Source organism: Hypanus sabinus, chromosome 14 (genome assembly GCF_030144855.1).
Source record: "Hypanus sabinus isolate sHypSab1 chromosome 14, sHypSab1.hap1, whole genome shotgun sequence".
Classification (NCBI taxonomy): Eukaryota; Metazoa; Chordata; class Chondrichthyes; order Myliobatiformes; family Dasyatidae; genus Hypanus; species Hypanus sabinus.
Window position 1 is genome coordinate 19,107,166 of NC_082719.1, and position 20,472 is coordinate 19,127,637.

At 41.3% G+C, this 20,472-nt stretch overlaps 1 protein-coding gene across 3 annotated transcripts in view; it reads right to left on the reverse strand.

Annotated features, from left to right (window-relative positions):
- The window catches only part of LOC132404577 (lysosome membrane protein 2-like), a 62,579-nt gene that overhangs the window by 39,517 nt on the left and 2,590 nt on the right, over positions 1–20,472 (reverse strand). For all 3 annotated transcript variants that reach the window (XM_059988819.1, XM_059988820.1, XM_059988821.1), the window contains exon 2: positions 4,889–5,046. In XM_059988819.1, the coding sequence (XP_059844802.1) occupies positions 4,889–5,046 (158 nt within the window). The remainder of the gene's footprint in view (positions 1–4,888; positions 5,047–20,472) is intronic.

Sequence of the window (20,472 nt, forward strand, 5' to 3'; positions counted from 1 at the left end):
GGATCCCATTTTCCAGGTTACTAATGGCCACCTGAACAAACCAATTAGTGTTTCATATGACTAAATGCAGTTTATTGCAGAATTTAGGATAAGTAGAAGGATAATTGTTAAAATCAAGACTACACAGGTTTTAAGGAGAAAGGAAGCAGCTGTACAGGGGACCTGTTTCTCCCTGCACATGAAGAGTGTCCGATATCTGGATCACACTGCCAAAAGAGGTGATGGCCCATGAGAGATTTGGCAGATGCTGGGAATCTGCAGCAACACACATTAAATGATCAGGGAGAATAAACAACCAGTGTTCCAGGGCAAGACTCTTCACCTGGACTGGAAAAGAAGGAAGCTGAAGTCAAAATAAGGTAGGGTGAGGGGTGAAGTATGACTGGCAACTAGTTAAGTAGGAAGGTAGGTGGATGGAAGAGGGTACAAAAGGGAAGCTGGAAGATGATAGGTAAAGGGCTGAAGGAGGAAGACTGACAGTACCACAAGTTCGAGAAATCAACATTCTTTGTCAGATTAGAGACTACTTCCATGGTGAGGCTGGAGCAAAACCTCATTCTGTTTGAGTAGACAGACATTTCAATGTGAGGATGGGAAATGGAATTGAAGTGGATGGCCATAGGGAGATTCTGGCTGTTGAAGAGGGTGGAGAGAAGGTGCTCAACTGAGCAGTCTCCCAGTCTGTGTCAAGTTTCACCGATATACAGAGACCACACCACTGACTCACAGGTGAAGCAGTGCTGCCCCTGGAAGGGCCATTTAGGTCCCTGAATGGTGGAGAGAAGTGGCATAGAGGCAGGTGTAGCTCTTGGCACAGTTGCAGGGAATACTGCCAGGTGGGAAACTGGTGATGAAGAATGGGTGGACAGAGAAGGTGTGGAGAGAGTGAAGTCCCTCCCTTGGGGAGCATCAACTATGTTCCAGCTGCCTACATGATACACAAGCTGGTACAGAGGTCAAGACAGTATCATATGGAGAGTAAGCTGTTGCTCATGTAGAAGTCTCCTCCTCTCCACACAGCTGATGAATCCAAAGGAATACAGGTTCACATCAGCAGCATTGTCAGTCAGCGTTGAACTCAACGTAGGACTCCAGCTTTGGATTTCTCTCAGGTTTTCCATGCATGGGTATAGCTGCAAGTTAGTGGAGGTTTCAGGTCAGTTTTTCTTCTCGATGAGCTGACAAGTCCCAGCTGTCTTAAATGACTAGTTTTGAAGTGCCAGTGACCCATCTGTGCCCTTTCTCTTCTGTCAGTAGAAATGGTTCTGCCAGGCTTAGTAGCTGAACCACACGTGAAGGCTGGACTTGGTTGTCAGACCAAGATGCATATAATAGGTAGCGGCAATTTTGTCCCCTTTACCATCGCCGGCTATAACAACTTTAAGGAAGCTGGAGAAAGTCATTCCTGTGGGAAGCGTGGGGCGAGTGAAGAGGAAAGGAAATATGTACCTGGTGGTGAGATCCCTGAGAGGTGGCAGAAGCCAGAGGAGGCCCACAGTACAGAACCATACGAATTGTGTTTAAAGACACTTAAATAGGCAAGCGGAGTATGTAGGAGCCATGTGTTCTGTGTTGCACATTTATTGTGTTTTATGGTAACTAGTCACACAAGCAGGGGCGTGGCAAAAGTGAAGGAATAAATTACATATTCATACTTATTTAATGGTGGTTTGTAGTTTGGGACCACGGAGGTCACACCTTTGCTGACTGCTGAGAATGCTAGATAATGCTTAACTATGTTTTTGTTAATTGCTAATAAAGGATCAAAATAAGGAATTCCACTCACTGGAGCTGTGGGCATGTCACGCAAGTATAACAACTGCCTGGGGTCACAGGCTGGCAGCAAATTGGTTTGTTTTGATGTTGGATCAATTTTTGCCGCTATAAAGGATACAGACCTAACACAGGCAAATAGGATTAGTGTAGGCAAGCAGAAATCAATGATTAGTATGGACACGATGAGACAAATGGCTATGAAATGTCAGCCCAGAGGCCATGGAAGAACTTCCTGACTTGGGGCCATTCTCAAAACTAACCCAATGCTCGTCACACATCTATGGACGATGGCATGTTCTGCCAGTCCCATCCAGGGCAACTGTAGGAGAGCAGTAAATACCCCAAATACCCTGAACAAAAGGGCAAAAGAGGATAGAAGTCTTTCTTCATTAGTAATGGTGGTGTGCTGCTTCAGATAGATTTCAGAACTGGAGGAAAATCAGGAATGGGTGGGAAGCAGGAGAATGCCATTTGCTATGTCAAAGACTCAATTTCTATAGGAGTACAGCAGAATGCACTTGTACTGGTTGCATCACAACCTGGTATGAAGCCTCCAGTGTACAGGATCACAATAGGCAGCAGACTTGTACAGCTCCATCATGGGCACTGCCCTCCTACCATCAACAACACCTTAAAAAGCAGTTCCTCAAGGAGGAAGCATCCATCATTAAGGGCCCCCACCATCCAGGTCGTGCCCTCTTCTTCTTGTCACCATTGGGGAGGTGGTACAGGGGCCTGAAGACCCAACACTGAATGACTTAGGAACAGCTTAATTCCCTCCACCATCGGATTTCAGAATGGCCCATGAATACTACCTCATTATTGCTTTCCAGTGCACAAAGCACTTTTTTTTGTAATTTAGATTTGTACTGCTGTCATAGATCAGATTTCATGCCAAACATCAGTGATAGCAAACCCAACTGAGTGGCTAAAAACAAAAGACAACTCCAAGTGAGACATTGCAAAGACTGGGTAAAACAGTGTAAACAATAGGCTATACATAGAGGTGAAAGGAGTGCGCTGGGGAGAGAGGGGTCTGAACCAAAATCAAACCCAGAATTATATTGGAAAAGATAGCTACATTGAGACACTTTGATAGTGATGACACGAGTCAGGAATTAAGAGGCTGGACAGGAGTGAGGGAATTCACTGGGAGACAGTGTTAAATGGGGTGACCAAACACTTAAATCAGTCCCCCATGACACACTCCATACATTGCCACATTCAGTTAGAATAATCAAAACTCAAATCTACATGCCAGCTAAACCATCTGACCTCACTTGCTGTTTGACATCTTCAATGCCAGCTAAATGCTTAAAGTTAGCATCGAGGGCACAGAATATCAAATATCCCATTTCAATCACACAACTTTAAGAATTCAATCTGTTATCTGAATAGTGAACTTATTCTTAGCCATGCCTTGTTGAACCAAGTATCGAACTTCTGTAAGAAAGTTGCAGTACCCATCAAGATGTTCTTCTCAGATACTCACAGAAAGCAGCTATCATCAATAATGTTATTTATTAGTTATTGACCAACTGCTCTTTCCCCCCCAAAGTGAAGGCCTGCTCAGCATTTTAGAGGCTGGTAAGAGCCGGCCACAAAGCTATGGGTCTGGAGTAACCAGACCAGGTCGGACTTCCTCTCCCAGTCGACACTTGTCATCTAGGTAGTTTTTAAATGTGGTTTCAGAAGCTACAATACAGACAAGATTTTCCTGATCATATATAGTCAATAATACATTCTTTTAAAATCATGCCTGGTGGTTAATTATACATTTGATTTGAATTTTGTTGGACCCTGGTGATTTTGTGACCCAAAGGTTCTTCAGGAGTCACGAATGAGGCATAAAATTTGTTGCTTAGGAACGGTTTAAGTGCTGCAAGAACAAAGCTGAAAGAAAGAAAAAGCTGAAGTTGTGTTAGTCTCACATTCAGACTACAGATAAAAAATCCAGTGATAACAATTAACCTATAAAATAGCCATATTCAAGTGACATAACATCTGCTATAGAACTAAAACTTCTAGAAAAATACAGAAGCAATTGCACCATAAATAAAAGAAATTTCACCGAACAATTACATGTATATAGATTACATAAAAACACAACCATGTATGGGAAAGATGAAGTACAAGATAAATAAGAGAAAAATAACAATTATATATCCTAATCCAATCCAACATTTCCTCCTTTTGATTCCAAATCAAATTTAGAATTAGCACAACTGAAAATTCAGAAGTAGAAAAGCTGTGGCACCTGCGTTAAACATAAAATGAGCACAATTCACCCCAACTTAGGAAAGATTCAAACAGTATTTATAGAATTGCATGATTGTCAGGCAGATTGTCCTTGTGAATAGGTACATACACTTGTGAGTTTGAACAGCTCTATTAAAGAAGGCACATACAAGTAATTAAGATGTAAATTATGATGAACATCAGGACAAGTCTTATAACATAATATTGCATAATCCCAGCTTTATAGCTTTAATTTGATGTAGTCACAAAAATACCATCCAACAGATTGATGCACCTTAACTGATTTGGGCAATCATATCCATGACTTATCAGGTATGCAAATACAGCACTCTTTGCCTCGAACTGCACAAGATCACTCCCAATTGCTGATGGAAGATCTGCTGCTATATGATTTTAGAGAACCATCTTGCGCATTGCAACCATTTCTATTGTTACTTTCTGTAGGGCACCAGTAGTGTCATTGCTCACTCTTTCTAAAGCTGCAGCAACATGTTTAATTTCTTTATTGTTCTCGCAATACCATATCATGAAAATAAAAATAATGCAAAACAGCTCCTACTGAAATAACCTGTTTATTTCTAGACTCCAGATGTAAAGCTAAAGTCTGTGCACATCTAACAGCAGGAAGAACATAACCCAAATTAACAAGATCCTAACCAGTGTGTGGGAGGGAGCTACAAGCTTCATTCCGCACACAGAATACATATTACGCCATGAGCCTGTGGTGGAGTCTTTACTCCATCCTAAGACAATGGGTGGCATAGTGGTTAACACAACGCTTTACAGTATAGGTGACCCAGGTTCAATTTCTGTCATTGCCTATACGGAGTTTATGACCGGTTCACAACCCTACCTGTAAGTGTAAGGACCCCTCTCTTCAACAAAAGGCTTCTTTCCTTGAAGCACCTCCTCAGGATTTGTGACATTGAAGAAGTAAAACTGCATGTAAATTGGTGGAGGAGGATTTTTCCAAGTCTCAAAGGTGGCTGTGCCATTCTTTAGTTGTACCTCCTGCACAAAGAACAAGCAGGTGAAGTTTACAATCCAAATGTGTTTTTTTTAACCCCTCCACTAAAACTCTTTTTAGAAATAACTGAATATATTTAATGATATGATCTAACAAAAAAAATTCAAATAGCATTTGCAGAAAATCTTCACAAACAAGATGCTTCTAACTTTCCATTCTTTGTGGCAAAATGCAGATTTGTTAAAGTATTATTGTGTATTTAAGTTAGATGCCAGACAGAGGCAATGTCTTCAGCAGAGAGTAGACATTTGGAAAGAAAACAATCCTGCTTAATCATGCAACCAATGAAGCAAGTTGGGAGAAGGAAGATGGAGACAAATAGACAAGAATTCAAATAAAGCAGCAGAATATATTAGTTAAAAGAATGGCAAAAAAGAATTCCCCCTCCTCACAATTTGCAATGGATTTCATGAGTGAATCACCACTGAATATCAAAAGGAGCTGGTGAGACTCGGGCTGTTAGAGTTTACACTCATCCGGATATACTTGAATAACACTCAACCCTTACTGTATGCATTATGCAGTCAAATGCAAACATCCCTGTTAAAGATCTCATAGTGGTGAGAAATTATGGATGAAGCAGGGAAGATTATTAAGTTTGGGAACCATTCCTGGAAATCTCAAGGCTGAGGTGCCTGACCTCCAATAAACCACAATTAATTGTTTGTGCAAGATAAAATTCCACCTGGTTTTGAACCTTGAGCTGGGTGGTGTGGCTCAAAGGGCTGGAAGGGCCTATTCCGTGCTGTTTAGCAACATAGAAAATCTACAGCACATTACAGGCTCTTTGGCCCAGAATGTTGTGCCAAACATGTAACATACTCTAGAAGCTGACTAGAATTTCCCCATCTCAATAGGCATAACCCTATCTCAATTTTTAAAAAAATCAGAGCAATGAAGGGTAAAGTGGGAGTAGGACAGAAAACCAATACAGAAAGCATAAGAAGTTCAAAGTTCTCTAAATTATACCTCATCCATGTGGAGACTTGAAAGGGCTCTTCCTCCCATTCCAACTCCACCCAGACCTGCTCACTGTTCTTCACCTCAACCCATGCCAACATGCTTTTGTTTGGCAGATGGGGAAAAATGAAATATTTTCGTTCTTGCTCCATTTAAAACAAATTCAACTAATGAGAAAATAAATATAATACAGAATCCATGGAGGGAAATGACAGTTGACATTTGAGATAAAGACCCTTCATCTGAATGAGAAGCCAAGTTGACCATTTCCCTGAACAGCGGCTGCCTGAGAACAGCGTTTTGTGATACTCCAGATACCAACATCTCCATTCTCATCTCTAATGAAAACCACATTCTTACCAAACATTTTCATTTAATTTTTGAAAAGGTTCCTCCCGGACATCCTGGGCCAGTCTCACATCATTAACACATCATTTCCTTGACACCTTCTTAATTTTGGCTATCCTCCTACTTCATTATCCTGCCTTATTCCTGTACAGCTCAATTATTTTAAGAAATCAATTGAATGGTGTTGAATACAATCAACCATTAAGCATTCCAAGACTGAAAATATATTCTCCATATTTGCCCTAAATGACGCACAGCCTGAGGCTCTAGAATTCTTCAGACCAGGATTTACCCTGTATAGTAGAACTCAATATTCATGATCTTGTTGTTCAGAAATCCCAATGGCCTGGCCTCTGGACCAACCTGTCATCTGGAACCCATTTCCTTCACTGCCTTTACTCACCAGCTTCACTGGAAACTTTATTTTACCACTATAGATCCAGAATTAATTAATATGCATTGAGGTATTAATAGGAATAATATCCAAAAGCCTGGAAAATGTGCCATTTCAGCAGCAAAGTGCCAGATTATTAAGGTTTTAACTGTACATCTTATTGGGACAATTTCATTTTTTTTTAACTCAAAAGGCCTGGCCTAGAGACACACACTACAGGTGACTGTCCAGTGAATCCTTATTGCACTCCCTCTATAGCATACAAGAAGCAGATACAATCTCTGAACTAATACCATCCGTCTCAAAATACAAATGTGAACCAACTTAAATAAATACATGTTGTAGTTAATATTTAATGGAATTATTACAGATATAGTGGACTCTGGTTAATTAGACTATTGATTAATCAGGCCAATTACTTTTGGACAACTCTTAAAGAACAAAAACTGTATTGAGAAAATAGCCAGGATTCCATTTATTTGGGCCACTGACACTTAATTGGGAAAGGAGACTGCTGCCAAACAGTTTCTGACTAGTCCAGTTGTACTTAGTGCATACAGTTTTTAAAGTGTCAATTGTGCATGTTTTATGTTCAAATAGCAATGATTTATGCCACTGATATTTTGCAAGAAATGAGCAGCAAGACAATTCAGAACCGCTTTGCTCACTGTGATTTCAAACATCCAGGCTTGGAGATCCCAGAAACAACCGGGAGTGAAAATGAAATTATATCACTACTTCAACAAGTTAGGTACTACAAAGAATTAAGGTATCAACAATCATCCTGAACATTACAATGAAAATGATTTGGAAGATGCAATCATCAAAACCATTGTGTGAAGGTAGTCCATTATCTGCTCTAGATATCTACACTGTTTTGCTCATTTAGTTAGAACACAGCAACATACACTGGATGAATTCCTCTATCAACATCTATTAAGAACAAATACACTGTTTTATAGCATTGTAGTAGTGTTGGTAGTGTTCTAATCTGTTCTGCATTTCTTTTAAATACACAATTTGTTGCAGTTAAAATTTGCTTTTTTTAAAAAATACCTTTATAACTATGTCCATTAACTTCAGCTCATTGGGCCAAAATGTACTGGTCCCAAATGTTTCTCAATTAATTGGAATCCACTGTATTTTAAATTGATTACTAGCCATTCATTACTCACACTTACAAAATAACTTAAATACAAAGTTCCATGGTGTCTCCATAATCAAAGATCTCACACTGTTTTACACAAAAACGATGGTTGACATGGGATGACATCCACCCTCACTCCATCTTCCTGCTGCTTTAATGCGGACAGAGTTCCTTTTGTCCTTACCTCCTACCCATGAGCCTCCATATCCACCACATCATACACTATCTTCAACTAAATACATATTTACCTCCCTCCCCCACACTTTCTGCAAGGATCCCTTTCTCCAATACTCCCTTGTCCATTCGTTCCTTTGTACTAATCTCCCTCCTGGCACTTATCCCTGCAAGTGGAAGAAGTGCTATACTTGTCCAATCATCTTTCCCTTTTCAATCATCAATCACTTTTCCTTCATTCAGGGTCCCAAACAGTCCTCCCAGATGAGGCAACACTTCACCAGCAAGTCTGTCAGGGTAATCTCCTTCTCTTTCTGTGGCCTCCTCTACATCAATGAGACCAGAAAAATTGGGGGACCACTTTGTTGACCTTCAATCCATCCACAGCAAGGAGAACTTCCTGGTGGCCAACAACTTAAAATTCCAATATGCCAATCCACAGCCATCTATCTCTACTGCTGTGAGACCACTCCCAGGAACAACACCATATATTCCATCTGTTAAGTTAAAGTCTGTCCCAAGCCTCATAGGCTCATCAGGCCGGTGCTTATGGCAGTTTCCATGACATGAAGCGACAGAGTATGAGACTCCCCATATTCCATCTGGGTAGCTCCCAAACTGATGGCACAAACATCAATTTCTCAAACTTCCAGCAATTATCCCCACCCACTACTTCCATTCCTCACTCTGGCTCTTCTTCTCACTTACTCCGAACTCTTCTCCTCACCTACCCATCACCTCCTCCCGGTGTCCCTCTTTCCCTTCTTTTGATGGTCCACTCTCATCTCCTATCAGATTCCTTCTTCTTCATCCCTTTACCTTGTCCACCCATCACCTCCCAGCTTCTCACTCTGTCCCCACTCCCCCACCAACCATCCTCCTCACCTATTAAATCACAAGTGGGGAACTGTCCAACTGGGACAGAAAAGTCAGAAGTTTGTTTTTCCTCCCAGCCAGGACCAAAATAAGACAATCCAAGGTGGTTTTTTTAATCAATTTTGATTATACTTTAAAAAGACTTTAAATTAAGAATTACATTATTCAAGTACACTGTATGTGCCAACTTAGAATTGCTTTCAAGATAAAAAAAATCCCTGCACAAATGGGTAACAGCTTTTAGTACAAGGAAGTCCATTACTTTAACTTGATATTGCTCTCTCTCTCTCCCCCAGTAGCAGCATTTCCACAGCAAGCCTAAACAAGAGAGCGTTCACAACCACAGCGTCAGGTCAAAAGAGCTGACTGACTTTTTAAACAATGTGCTTCTTTTAAGAGGGACAAGATTATACATGTCAGGATATTTCTATATGAATAAAATTTATGCCACTGATTACAAAATATTCAACTCCGAACATGATTGATGGAAAATACAAGGTGAATCCTTTCTTTCACCACCACCCTATTTCCAGTTTCTTCCTGTTATAAATATCCCTGAATTCTTCAAAACAAAACATTCAAGAAAGCTTTTTATAATCTACAACATGGAACAATGAGTATTGGCAGGCTACTGAATCACAAGAGGCAGGATTACAGAATCAATGTACTCAATCACAAGGAGCACATTGATGAAACGTGCATCACAAGATGTGATATTGAATGAATTGAGCAATATTTTGAAGGAACTGAAATAGCCAATAAAAAGTAAATGCCAATTCAGCTGAGAGCAACAGGTGGAAAATCATACTGTTTGCTGAGAAATTTAACTGCTCCAGCCAAACCAGCTGGACTTTGCTGATATCATGAAAGTAATGCAGGAACATTTAGAACCAAAACCATTGTTGATTACAGAACACTTTAGGTTTCATAAACAGAATCAAAAAGGAGAGTGATTTCAGCATACGTGGCTGAATCGAAGAATTGTCTGAGCATTGTCAGTTCTGTAATGGGTTTAATGATGCACCAAGAGATCTCAAAAGAAAACATTCAAAAATGGCTCCCAACTGAAGCACAATTCACTTTTAAAAGAGCAGTTGAAATCCCTATCAGCAAGCAGGGATGCAATTGAGTTGCAGTCAGGAATGAGAGTGAGTGTGAACAAAACTGCAACGCCTGGCCAAACAAATTGTGTAATCATTTAGGTGCTCACATAGACCAGACCAATGCAGCTTTAAAGGCAAAACTTGCAGAACATTCAATAAAGTAGGACGTAGGACACATACAAAGAGCACAATGGGCTACAAAAATAAATGGCCCGCACAGGGAAGAGATAAAAATTAATAACTCAAGTTGTAATTTCAGTAAGAGCACTACACTGCATGGTATTGATGAAAAACCTGATAATGATGAGTGACACAAGACTGAGTGTGTCACATTGTGAGACACTGTGACATTGTGAGAACTAACAGACAGACCAGCAATATGGCTTACAACATAAGTGAATAGCAAAGTGATTAAAATGGAACTGGACACTATCTCGGGTGTTTTAGCCATTCCTCAAAGTGAGTCTGAACAGCATTTCAAAGATACTGAACTGAAGCCTGCATTTACCCAAGAACTTATAACTGAGAAAAGACAGCTCCTGAAGGAAAGACATTCATTAACAGGGAAATACAGCAAACATTGGGCTTGTATGTGGTAAAAACAGGAGGGCTAGCATTGTGGGGCCATGATTGGCTGAGTCAACTACAACTCGACTGTAGCTCCACCCACCATTTGCATGCCACTCCTCCTGCAATAGAGTCAACTGAACGCAAATTAAGAAAGGTACTGGAAGATTCGACAACAGTGTTCAAGAATAGCATTAGAAAACTCAAACAGATCAAGGGGAAAATTGTATTAAATGAAAATGCTACACCCAAGTTTTACAAAGCCTGTCCTCTTTCTTATACCATCCGTGATGAAGTGGCCAGTGAACTAGGTCAAACGGATTCTGAAGGAATTCTTTCCAAGGTTGCATGAAGCCCACAGGCAAGGCCAGCGGACCCAGTAGCCAAGAAGTATGGATCTGTGATTTTAAGGTTACCATCAACCCAGTACCAAAAGCAGATCAATACCCTTTGCCCAGCAGAGAGAGAGAGAATACATTTGCAAACTTTTTTGGAGGAAAACAAAGTGGACTTAGCTGAGACGTACCTACAGATGGAGACAGAAAAGGAGCCCAGTGTTTCTCACCATAAACACTCACAAAGGGTTTTATCACTATGACAGGTTTATTTTGCGTAGTATCTACACCTGCACTCTGGCAGAAAGCTACACACCAGGGAGCTGCGAGGCTGCCCAGGCACCCAGTGTTAACTGGTAAGGATGACATGGAACATCTCCAAGTTCTCAAGACAGTGTTTAAAAAATTTTAGAAGATTATGGGCTCAGAGCACAATGCAACAAGTGTGAATTCTTACTGTGGTCACACCATCAATGTACAAGGATTACACAAGTGTGTGGAGAAAATTCAAGCAGTGGTGGATGCCCCAAGGGCAAAGCACGTGTCACAGTTGCGGTGCTTTTTAGGATTTATCAATTACTGTAACAGTCCCCTGCGCGCTATTTCTTGAACTCATTACTACAGATCGGAAAGAAATGCAATGGGCAAAGCAGTACAAGATGACTTTCCATAAATAAATGGCGATGTCAGACACTATTCACACATTACAATCCACACCATCCAGTGAAGCTTGCCTATGACACTATACCTTATGGGACATGAACAGTCATGTCACATGTTATGAGTGATGGAAGTGAATACCCTAATAAATCACATTCTCTTACCACTGCAAAATTATGCACCGATTGACAGAGTCCTTGAGGCTGGCTTGAGGTGCAAAATGATTTAACCAGTACTTGTATGGGAGAGAGTTTACCCTTGTTTCTGATCATCAACCCCTTGCCTGAGGTGGAGTTAAGAATTGTTGTACCATCCAAGCATAGAGCTGAAGTGTTGGAGGAGCTACATGCTGGTCATCTAGGCAGAGCCAACTTCAAAGCATTGGCTGAAAGCTTTGTTGTGTGGCCAGGGAAAGATCAGATCAAGCAGCTTGTCATATGCTGTTTTGGACACCATGTCCAGAAGATGCCAAGAGCAGCAACTCTCCATCCCTGGGAATGGCCTGAATTGCCCTGGCAGTGGATTCGTGTGGATTTTGCCAGACCATTCACGGACATAAATTTCTTAGTAGTAGTAAATGTAGCTACAAAGTGGCCAGAAGTGTTCCCAATAGAACCACTACAGCCTCGCACTGTTGATGTGTTAAGAAGCCCCTTCTCAAGGACTGGTGTTCCAGAACACTTAGTCAGTGACCACAGTTTGTTGCAGACAAGCTCCAGTCATTCCTGAAAATGAAAGGAATAAAACATTACATCTGCACCGTACCACCGAACTACAAATGGCTTGGCAGAAAGGTTTGTCCAGTGTCTGCAAGCAATGTCAGTAAAACACACTACACTAATACTACATCAGAAGCTCCTTAAACCCAAACTCTGGAATATGCAGAACAAGCAGTATTTCACTCCACCTATGAGGCAGCTTATCAAATGCCTTCTAAAAATTTATGTACAGTCAGCCGTTCTTATCCACTGCGGATCAGGAAAACACATAAGTTCTCTCTCCAGCACTTGTTGTCTGAGCATTGTTCGCCTCGCTTCTCGTATGGTCACTACTTTGTTTCTATGAAAAAATGGCTCCTAAAAAGCAATTATGTGGTCAAAGCAATTCCTCAAAGGCTAAAAGTGCTATCTCTCGCCGCGAAAGTAGAAATATCAGATCTTTCGCAAAGTGGCACGTCGCTTTCCAAAGTAGGCTGTAAGGTCAGTAAGAACAAATCAAGCATTCGCACAATAAAGCAGAAAGAAGCTGAAATTCGTAGAAGTGTAAGTGCTGCCCCTACAACAGCAAAAATGATCTCTCTGGTTCATGATAAAGTGCTTGCAAAGACTGAGAAATCATTGAAAGTGTGGCTAGAGGACATGTCACAGAAGCATATCCTTTGAAGATCCTCAACCTCCACAGATCCTGACTTTATAGACAATAGACAATAGGTGCAGAAGTAGACCATTCGGCCCTTCGAGCCTGCACCGCCATTTTGAGATCATGGCTGATCATCTACTATCAATACCCAGTTCCTGCCTTGTCCCCATATCACTTGATTTCCCTATCCATAAGATACCTATCTAGCTCCTTCTTGAAAGCGTCTAGATCCAATTGCTGTACCTGTGTCTTACTGCCTCTGTTTTAACCAATTTTCAGAAATCCCAAGTATTTAATCTCAAACGTGGCACCCGCCAGGGATGCCCCTTAAGTCCTTTTCTCTTTGATTTGGCTATGGAACCTCTGGCGATAGCATTTCGAAACTGCCCTGAATTGACTGGGATTTGGAGAGGGGGTGTTGAGCATAAAGTTTCTCTCTATGCTGATGACTTATTACTCTTTCTCTCAAATCCATCTACATCCTTACCTCTAATGTTTTCACTTCTTGACCAGTTTAGCCAGATCTCTGGCTATAAACTTAATTTACATAAGAGTGAACTTCTCCCAATTAATAAAGAAGCACAAGAACTAACATTTCATGATCTCCCTTTTAAAGTAGTCCATAATCAATTTACTTATCTTGGAATTACAGTCACAAGGAAGTTTAAAGATCTCTTTCGTGAAAACTTTGCCAATCTTTCAAATGCTATAAAACAGAGTCTGGTACAATGGTCACCTCTATCTATGTCTTTGGTAGGTCGTATTAATGTTGTTAAAATGTATGTTCTCCCCAAATTTTTATACCTATTTCAATCTATCCCAATTTTTATTCCTAAATCTTTTTTTGATTCCTTAGATTCTATAATTTTGTCATATCTGTGGCAGAATAAGCGCTCTAGAATTAATAAAATCCATCTCCAAAAATCTAAAAAAGAGGGTGGCATGGCTTTACCTAACTTTCGTTTATATTATTGGGCAGCTAATATACGTTGTGCTACCTTCTGGTCTTTCTTCCATGGCCAACCCGAGTGCCCTAACTGGGTGGCGATGGAGCTGAACTCCACTAAAGAATTATCTATCTCTGCACTTCTTGGCTCTGCACTCCCTAGTAGTCTGCCCAGATCAATAGCTAATCCTCTTGTTAGACACACTTTGCGTATATGGGCTCAGATCAGGAAATGCTATGGTTTCCAAGGGTTTTCCATTTCCAGCCCTATTGCTCATAATCACCTTTTTTTACCTACTACATACGATTCAGCATTCCAGGTTTTGTATAGGAAGGGCATTAGACATTTTGAAGATCTTTTCATTGATAATCGCTTCGCTTCTTTTCAGCAGCTCTCTGTTAAGTTCAATCTGCCCAATGCTCATTTTTTCAGATATCTCCAAATCCGACACTTTATTGCTCCTTTAATTCCTAACTTTCCTGAAATGCCTGCGAGAAATGCTATGGACCTATTTCTTTCCATGAATCCACTAGGTAAAGGCTTAATATCAATCATCCGAGATAAACTAGCGGCCTTACAACGGGCCCCCATGGATAAAATCAAAATGGCCTGGGAGCAGGATTTAAATATCTCCTTATCTGAGGAGAGCTGGGATTCAGTTCTCAAATCAATTAACTCAACCTCTCTTTGTGCTCGCCACTGCCTTTTACAGTTTAAGATTGTTCATAGAGCCCATTTGTCTAAATCTAAACTATCTCGATTCTACCCTAGCGTTAGTCCGCTCTGTGATAAAAGCAAGAGGGGCGTGGCCTCTCTCATCCATATGTACTGGTTCTGTCCTAGCTTGGAGAAATTCTGGAAAGATGTCTTCACTATGTTATCGTGTATTCTGAATCAGCACCTAGAACCAAACCCCTTAATTGCTCTGTTTGGTTTTTGGGGCGAGACAGATTTATGTCTGGATCCGACCAAATGCTGAATATTATCCTTTGCCTCTCTCCTGGCTAGACGCTTGATCCTCCTCAGATGGAGAGATGTTGCCCCGCCCACTCATGCTCAATGGCTTAACGACATCATGGCCTGTCTGGACCTTGAAAAAATTCATTATTCAGTTCTCAATTCGGATCTAAAGTTCCATAAGGTCTGGGGACCTTTTATCGAGTACTTTCATAACCTTCCTCTTGACTAGGGTTTTTTTTTCTTTTCGGTCCCTTGCTTTCAGCTCCTTTTTTTTCTGGTAGAAGGCATTATTACCCTCTGTTGCTGAGTGTATTCACAGTCTGGGAGTTTGGCTGTCCTGACTTATACTCTCTATATTGTGTTGTGGTTGGTCTGGAGTTGCTGTTGTTTTTTCTTGTGTTGTGGGGCTTGGGGAGGACACTAAGCTTACTTGTCTTTAATTCAGGTGCTTTTTTTTTGCTAAATTCTCTTCCTTTGTAGCATATTGTTATTGTATTAATTTTGTATTAACTAATACTTAATTTTGCACTGTTTTAATGTTCCTCATTGGGATTTGGGGTTTTTAATTTGTAAGATGTTTTGAAAAACTAATAAAAAAAATAATTAAAAAAAAAGAAAGCTTCTAGAGAATTGGCCTCCACTACCTTCCGAGGCAGTGCATTCCAGACCCCCACAACTATCTGGGAGAAGAAATTTTGCCTTAATTCTGTCCTAAATGACCTACCCCTTATTCTCAAACCATGCCCTCTGGTACTGGACTCTCCCAGCATCTGGAACATATTTCCTGCCTCTATCTTGACCAATCCCTTAATAATCTTATATGTTTCAATCAGATCCCCTCTCAATCTCAATTCCAGCGTGTACAAGCCCAGTCTCTCTAACCTCTCTGCATAAGACAGTCCGGACATCCCAGGAATTAACCTCGTGAATCTATGCAGCACTTCCTCCACAGCCAGGATGTCCTTCCTTAACCCTGGAGACCAAAACTGTACACAATACTCCAGGTGTGGTCTCACCAGTGCTCTGTACTAAGAGGATTTCCTTGCTCTTGTACTCAATTCCCTTTGTAATAAAGGCCAACATTCCATTAGTCTTCTTCACTGCCTGCTGCACTTGCTCATTCACCTTCAGTGACTGATGAACAAGGACTCCTAGATCTCTTTGTATTTCTCCCTTACCTAACTCTACACTGTTCAGATAATAACCTGCCTTCCTGTTCTTACTCCCAAGTGGTTAACCTCACACTTATTCACATTAAACATCATCTGCCAAGTATCTGCCCACTCACCCAGCCTATCCAAGTCACCCTGAATTCTCCTAACATCCTCATCACATGTCACACTGCCACCCCGCTTAGTATCATCAGCAAATTTGCTGATGTTATTCTCAATGCCTTCATCTAAATCGTTGATGTAAATTGTAAACAGCTGTGGTCCCAATACTGAGCCCTGTGGCCACTAGTCACCACCTGCCATTCCGAGAAACACCCATTCATCGCTACCCTTTGCTTTCTATCTGCCAACCAGTTTCTATCCATGTCAATGTCTTCCCCCCAATGCCCTGAGCTTTGATTTTACCCACCAATCTCCTATGTGGGACTTTAGTATTGAGCCTCCTCCGAAGCGTCCTTATTCCCTAAACTATAGTTTAACAATTATCTACACAGCATTTCCATTGTATTAGGTATTATAAATACTGTAATCTAGAGATGATTAAAATATTATTCATTGTTTGAGCACTGTTCATTATTGTCCAATGAACTGTTAAGACTCCAACTATTTTTCCAGGAAATAACAAATCAATAAAAAGTTAAAAGCAAAAAAGAAATCCTCTTCATATGCATGTGGGAATTTTAAAATGAGTCCAAAATTTAGCAGTTTTGCAAGATGAGCATTTCTTTGGCACCACAACTACTTCCCCCTAAAGGTCTATCCCATTGCCAAAATCTGCTCAAAAACACAAGTTGTTCAGAACATAAGAACAAGTAGGCCAGTCTACATCGAACTTAAATCTTGAGTGAGTAATAGGGCAAAGTGTAAATCAGTCATGATCCATTTACAAAGCATCTCACACAATGCTAGAGGATCTCCAGCTTTGGATTTCCAACATCTGCAGATATGCTCATGCGGATGATCCCTCTGAACTCATTCTGCTCTGCAACCCTTGACAGCATGCCTAACTAAAACAATCTCACTCCTGGTATTGAAGACCTCAATTAACCAAACCTCAAGAGGTAGCAGAGTTCCACATTGTCAATGCTGAATAATTATCTCACCTTTGACTTGTGAAGCAATTGTAAGCAATTATCAAGTGGGGACTACACTGGAATATTACTGGAATATTAAGTGTGTAGTAGAGAAAGGTGAGGCAGAACAATGTGCAGAAAGAATAAGTAAATTTAGGAAGGACAACAAAATTCTAGGGGCGTATAGCCCGATGGTAGTTCAGGGAGCTGGGTTAAGCACAATAGGCAGAGATTCAGACAGAGAGAGGAGAAATGGGCCAAAAATTCTATATCTGAATGCACGAAGTGTCAGAAATAAGGCGGATAAGCTTGAAGCTCAGGTGCGAATGGGTAACTATGATGTTGTTGGGGTAACGAAAACATGGCTGCAGGGAGATCAGACCTGGGAAATGAATGTACAAGGGTATACGTGCTATCATAGGGACAGAAAAGTGGGCAGAGGGGGTGGGGTGGCCCTGTTGGTGAGGAATGAGATTCAGTCCTTTGCAAGGGGGGGACATAGGATCAGGAGAAGTGGAGTCTGTGTGGATAGAATTGAGGAACAGTAAGGGCAAAAGGACCCAAATGGGTGTTGTCTACAGGCCACCAAATAGTAGCATGGATATTGGGTGCAAGTTGAATAGGGAGTTAACATTGGCATGTGGCAAAGGTAATGTCGCAGTAGTTATGGGGGATTTCAACATGCAGGTGAACTGGGAGAATCAGGTTGGTGCTGGCCCCAGGATAGGGAGTTTGTAGAGTGCCTAAGGGATGCATTCTTGGAAAAGCTTGTATGAGAGCCGACAAAGGACAAGGCTATTCTAGATTTAGTGTTATGTAATGAACAGGATTTGATAAGCGATCTTAAAGTAAAGGAGCCATTAGGAGGTAGCGATCATAATATGATAAGTTTTTATCTGCAATTTGAGAAGGATAAGGGCAGCTCGGAGGTGTCAGTGTTGCAGTTGAACAAAGGAGACTATGGAGCCATGAGGCAGGAGCTGGCCAAAGTTAACTGGACGGATATCCTAGCAGAAAAGACAGTGGAACAGCAATGGCAGGTATTCTTGGGAATAATGCACAAGGTACAAAATCAGTTCATCTCCCAGAGAAGGAAGGATTCAAAGGGAGGAAAGAGGCCACAGTGGTTGACAAAGGAAGTCAGAGATTGCATAGCATTAAAAAAAAAGGAAGTATGACAGAGCTAAGGTGAGTGGGAGGACAGATGATTGGGAAATCTTTAAGGAACAACAGAACTTGACTAAAAAGGCAATGCTGGGAGAAAAAATGAGGTACGAACGCAAGCTAGCCAGGAATATAAAGGAGGGTAGCAAAAGCTTTTTTTTTTGGTATGTGAAGAGAAAGAAGATAGTTAAGAACAATGTTGGGCCCTTTAAGAATGAATTGGGTGAAATTGTTATGGGAAACAGAAATGGCAGAAGAATTTAATAAGTACTTTCGATCTGTCTTCACTAAGGAAGACACAAGCAATCTCCCAGATGTATGGATGGGCCAAGGACATAAGGTAACAGAGGAAATGAAACAGCTTGACATTAGGAAGGAAACGGTGATGAGTAGACTGATGGGACTGAAGGCTGACAAATCCCCAGGTCCAGATGGTCTGCATCCAGGAGGTGGCCCTGGAAATTGCGGATGCATTGGTAATCATTTTCCAATGTTCCTTAGATTCAGGATCAGTTCCTGAGGATTGGAGAATGGCTAATGTTATCCCACTTTTTAAGAAAGGAGGGAGGGAGAAAACAGAGAACTATTGACCTGTCAGCCTAACATCAGTAGTGGGGAAGATGCTAGAGCCCATTATTAAAGATGAAATAGTGGCAAATCTAGATAGCAGTTATAGGACTGGGCTGAGCCAGCATGGATTTACCAATCTAGCTTGACTAATCTATTGGAGTTTTTTGAGGATGTAACCAGGAAGTTAGACGGGGGAGATCCAGTGGATGTAATATACCTCGATTTTCAGAAGGCATTTGATAAGGTCCCACATAGGAGATTGGTGGGTAAAATCAAAGCTCAGGGCATCGGGGGGGGGGGGGGGGGGGGAGAGGGGGGAAGGCATTGACATGGATAGAAAACTGGTTGGCAGAAAGAAAGCAAAGGGTAGCGGCGAACGGGTGTTTCTTGGAATGGCAGGTGGTGACTAGTGGGGTGCCACAGGGCTCGGTATTGGGACCACAGCCATTTACGATTTACGTCAACAATTTAGATGAAGGCATTGAGAATAACATCAGCAAGTTTTCTGATGATACTAAGCTGGGTGGCAGGGTGACATGTGATGAGGATGTTAAGAGAATTCAGGGTGACTTGGATAGGCTGGGTGAGTGGGCAGATGATGTTTAATGTGAATAAGTGTGAGGTTATCCACTTTGGGAGTAAGAACAGGAAGGCAGATTATTATCTGAACGGTGTAGAGTTAGGTAAGGGAGAAATACAAAGAGATCTAGGAGTCCTTGTTCATCAGTCACTGAAGGTGAATGAGCAAGTGCAGCAGGCAGTGAAGAAGGCTAATGGAATGTTGGCCTTTATTACAAAGGGAATTGAGTACAAGAGCAAGGAAATCCTCTTGCATTTGTACAGAGCCCCGGTGAGACCACACCTGGAGTATTGTGTACAGTTTTGGTCTCCAGGGTTAAGGAAGGACATCCTGGCTGTAGAGGAAGTGCAACGTAGATTCACGAGGTTAATTCCTGGGATGTCCGGACTGTCTTACGCAGAGAGGTTAGAGAGACTGGGTTTGTACACACTGGAATTAAGGAGATTGAGAGGGGATCTGATTGAAACATATAAGATTATTAAGGGATTGGACAAGATAGAGGCAGGAAATATGTTCCAGTTGCTGGGAGAGTCCAGTACCAGAGGGCATGGTTTGAGAATAAAGGGTAGGTCATTTAGGACAGAGTTAAGGAAAAACTTCTTCTCCCAGAGAGTTGTGGGGGTCTGGAATGCACTGCCTCGGAAGGTAGTGGAGGCCAATTCTCTGGATGCTTTCAAGAAGGAGCTAGATAGGTATCTTATGGATAGGGGAATCAAGGGATTTGGGGACAAGGCAGGAACCAGGTATTGATAGTAGATGATCAGCCATGATCTGAAAATGGCGGTGAAGGCTCGAGGGGCTGAATGGTCTACTTCTGCACCTATTGTCTATTATCTTCAAAAAGATTTTTTAAGAGTCAAGACAATTTATTCTCTCATAATGCTTGGTCCTCACTAATGCATCAATAACCCAGTAAAGTAAAAAAAAACTGTCGGTACGTTAATTGGTCATTGTAAATTGCCCCGTGATAAGGGAAGGGTTAAATCAGGGTTGCTTGGATGTAACTCGAAGGGCTGGAAAA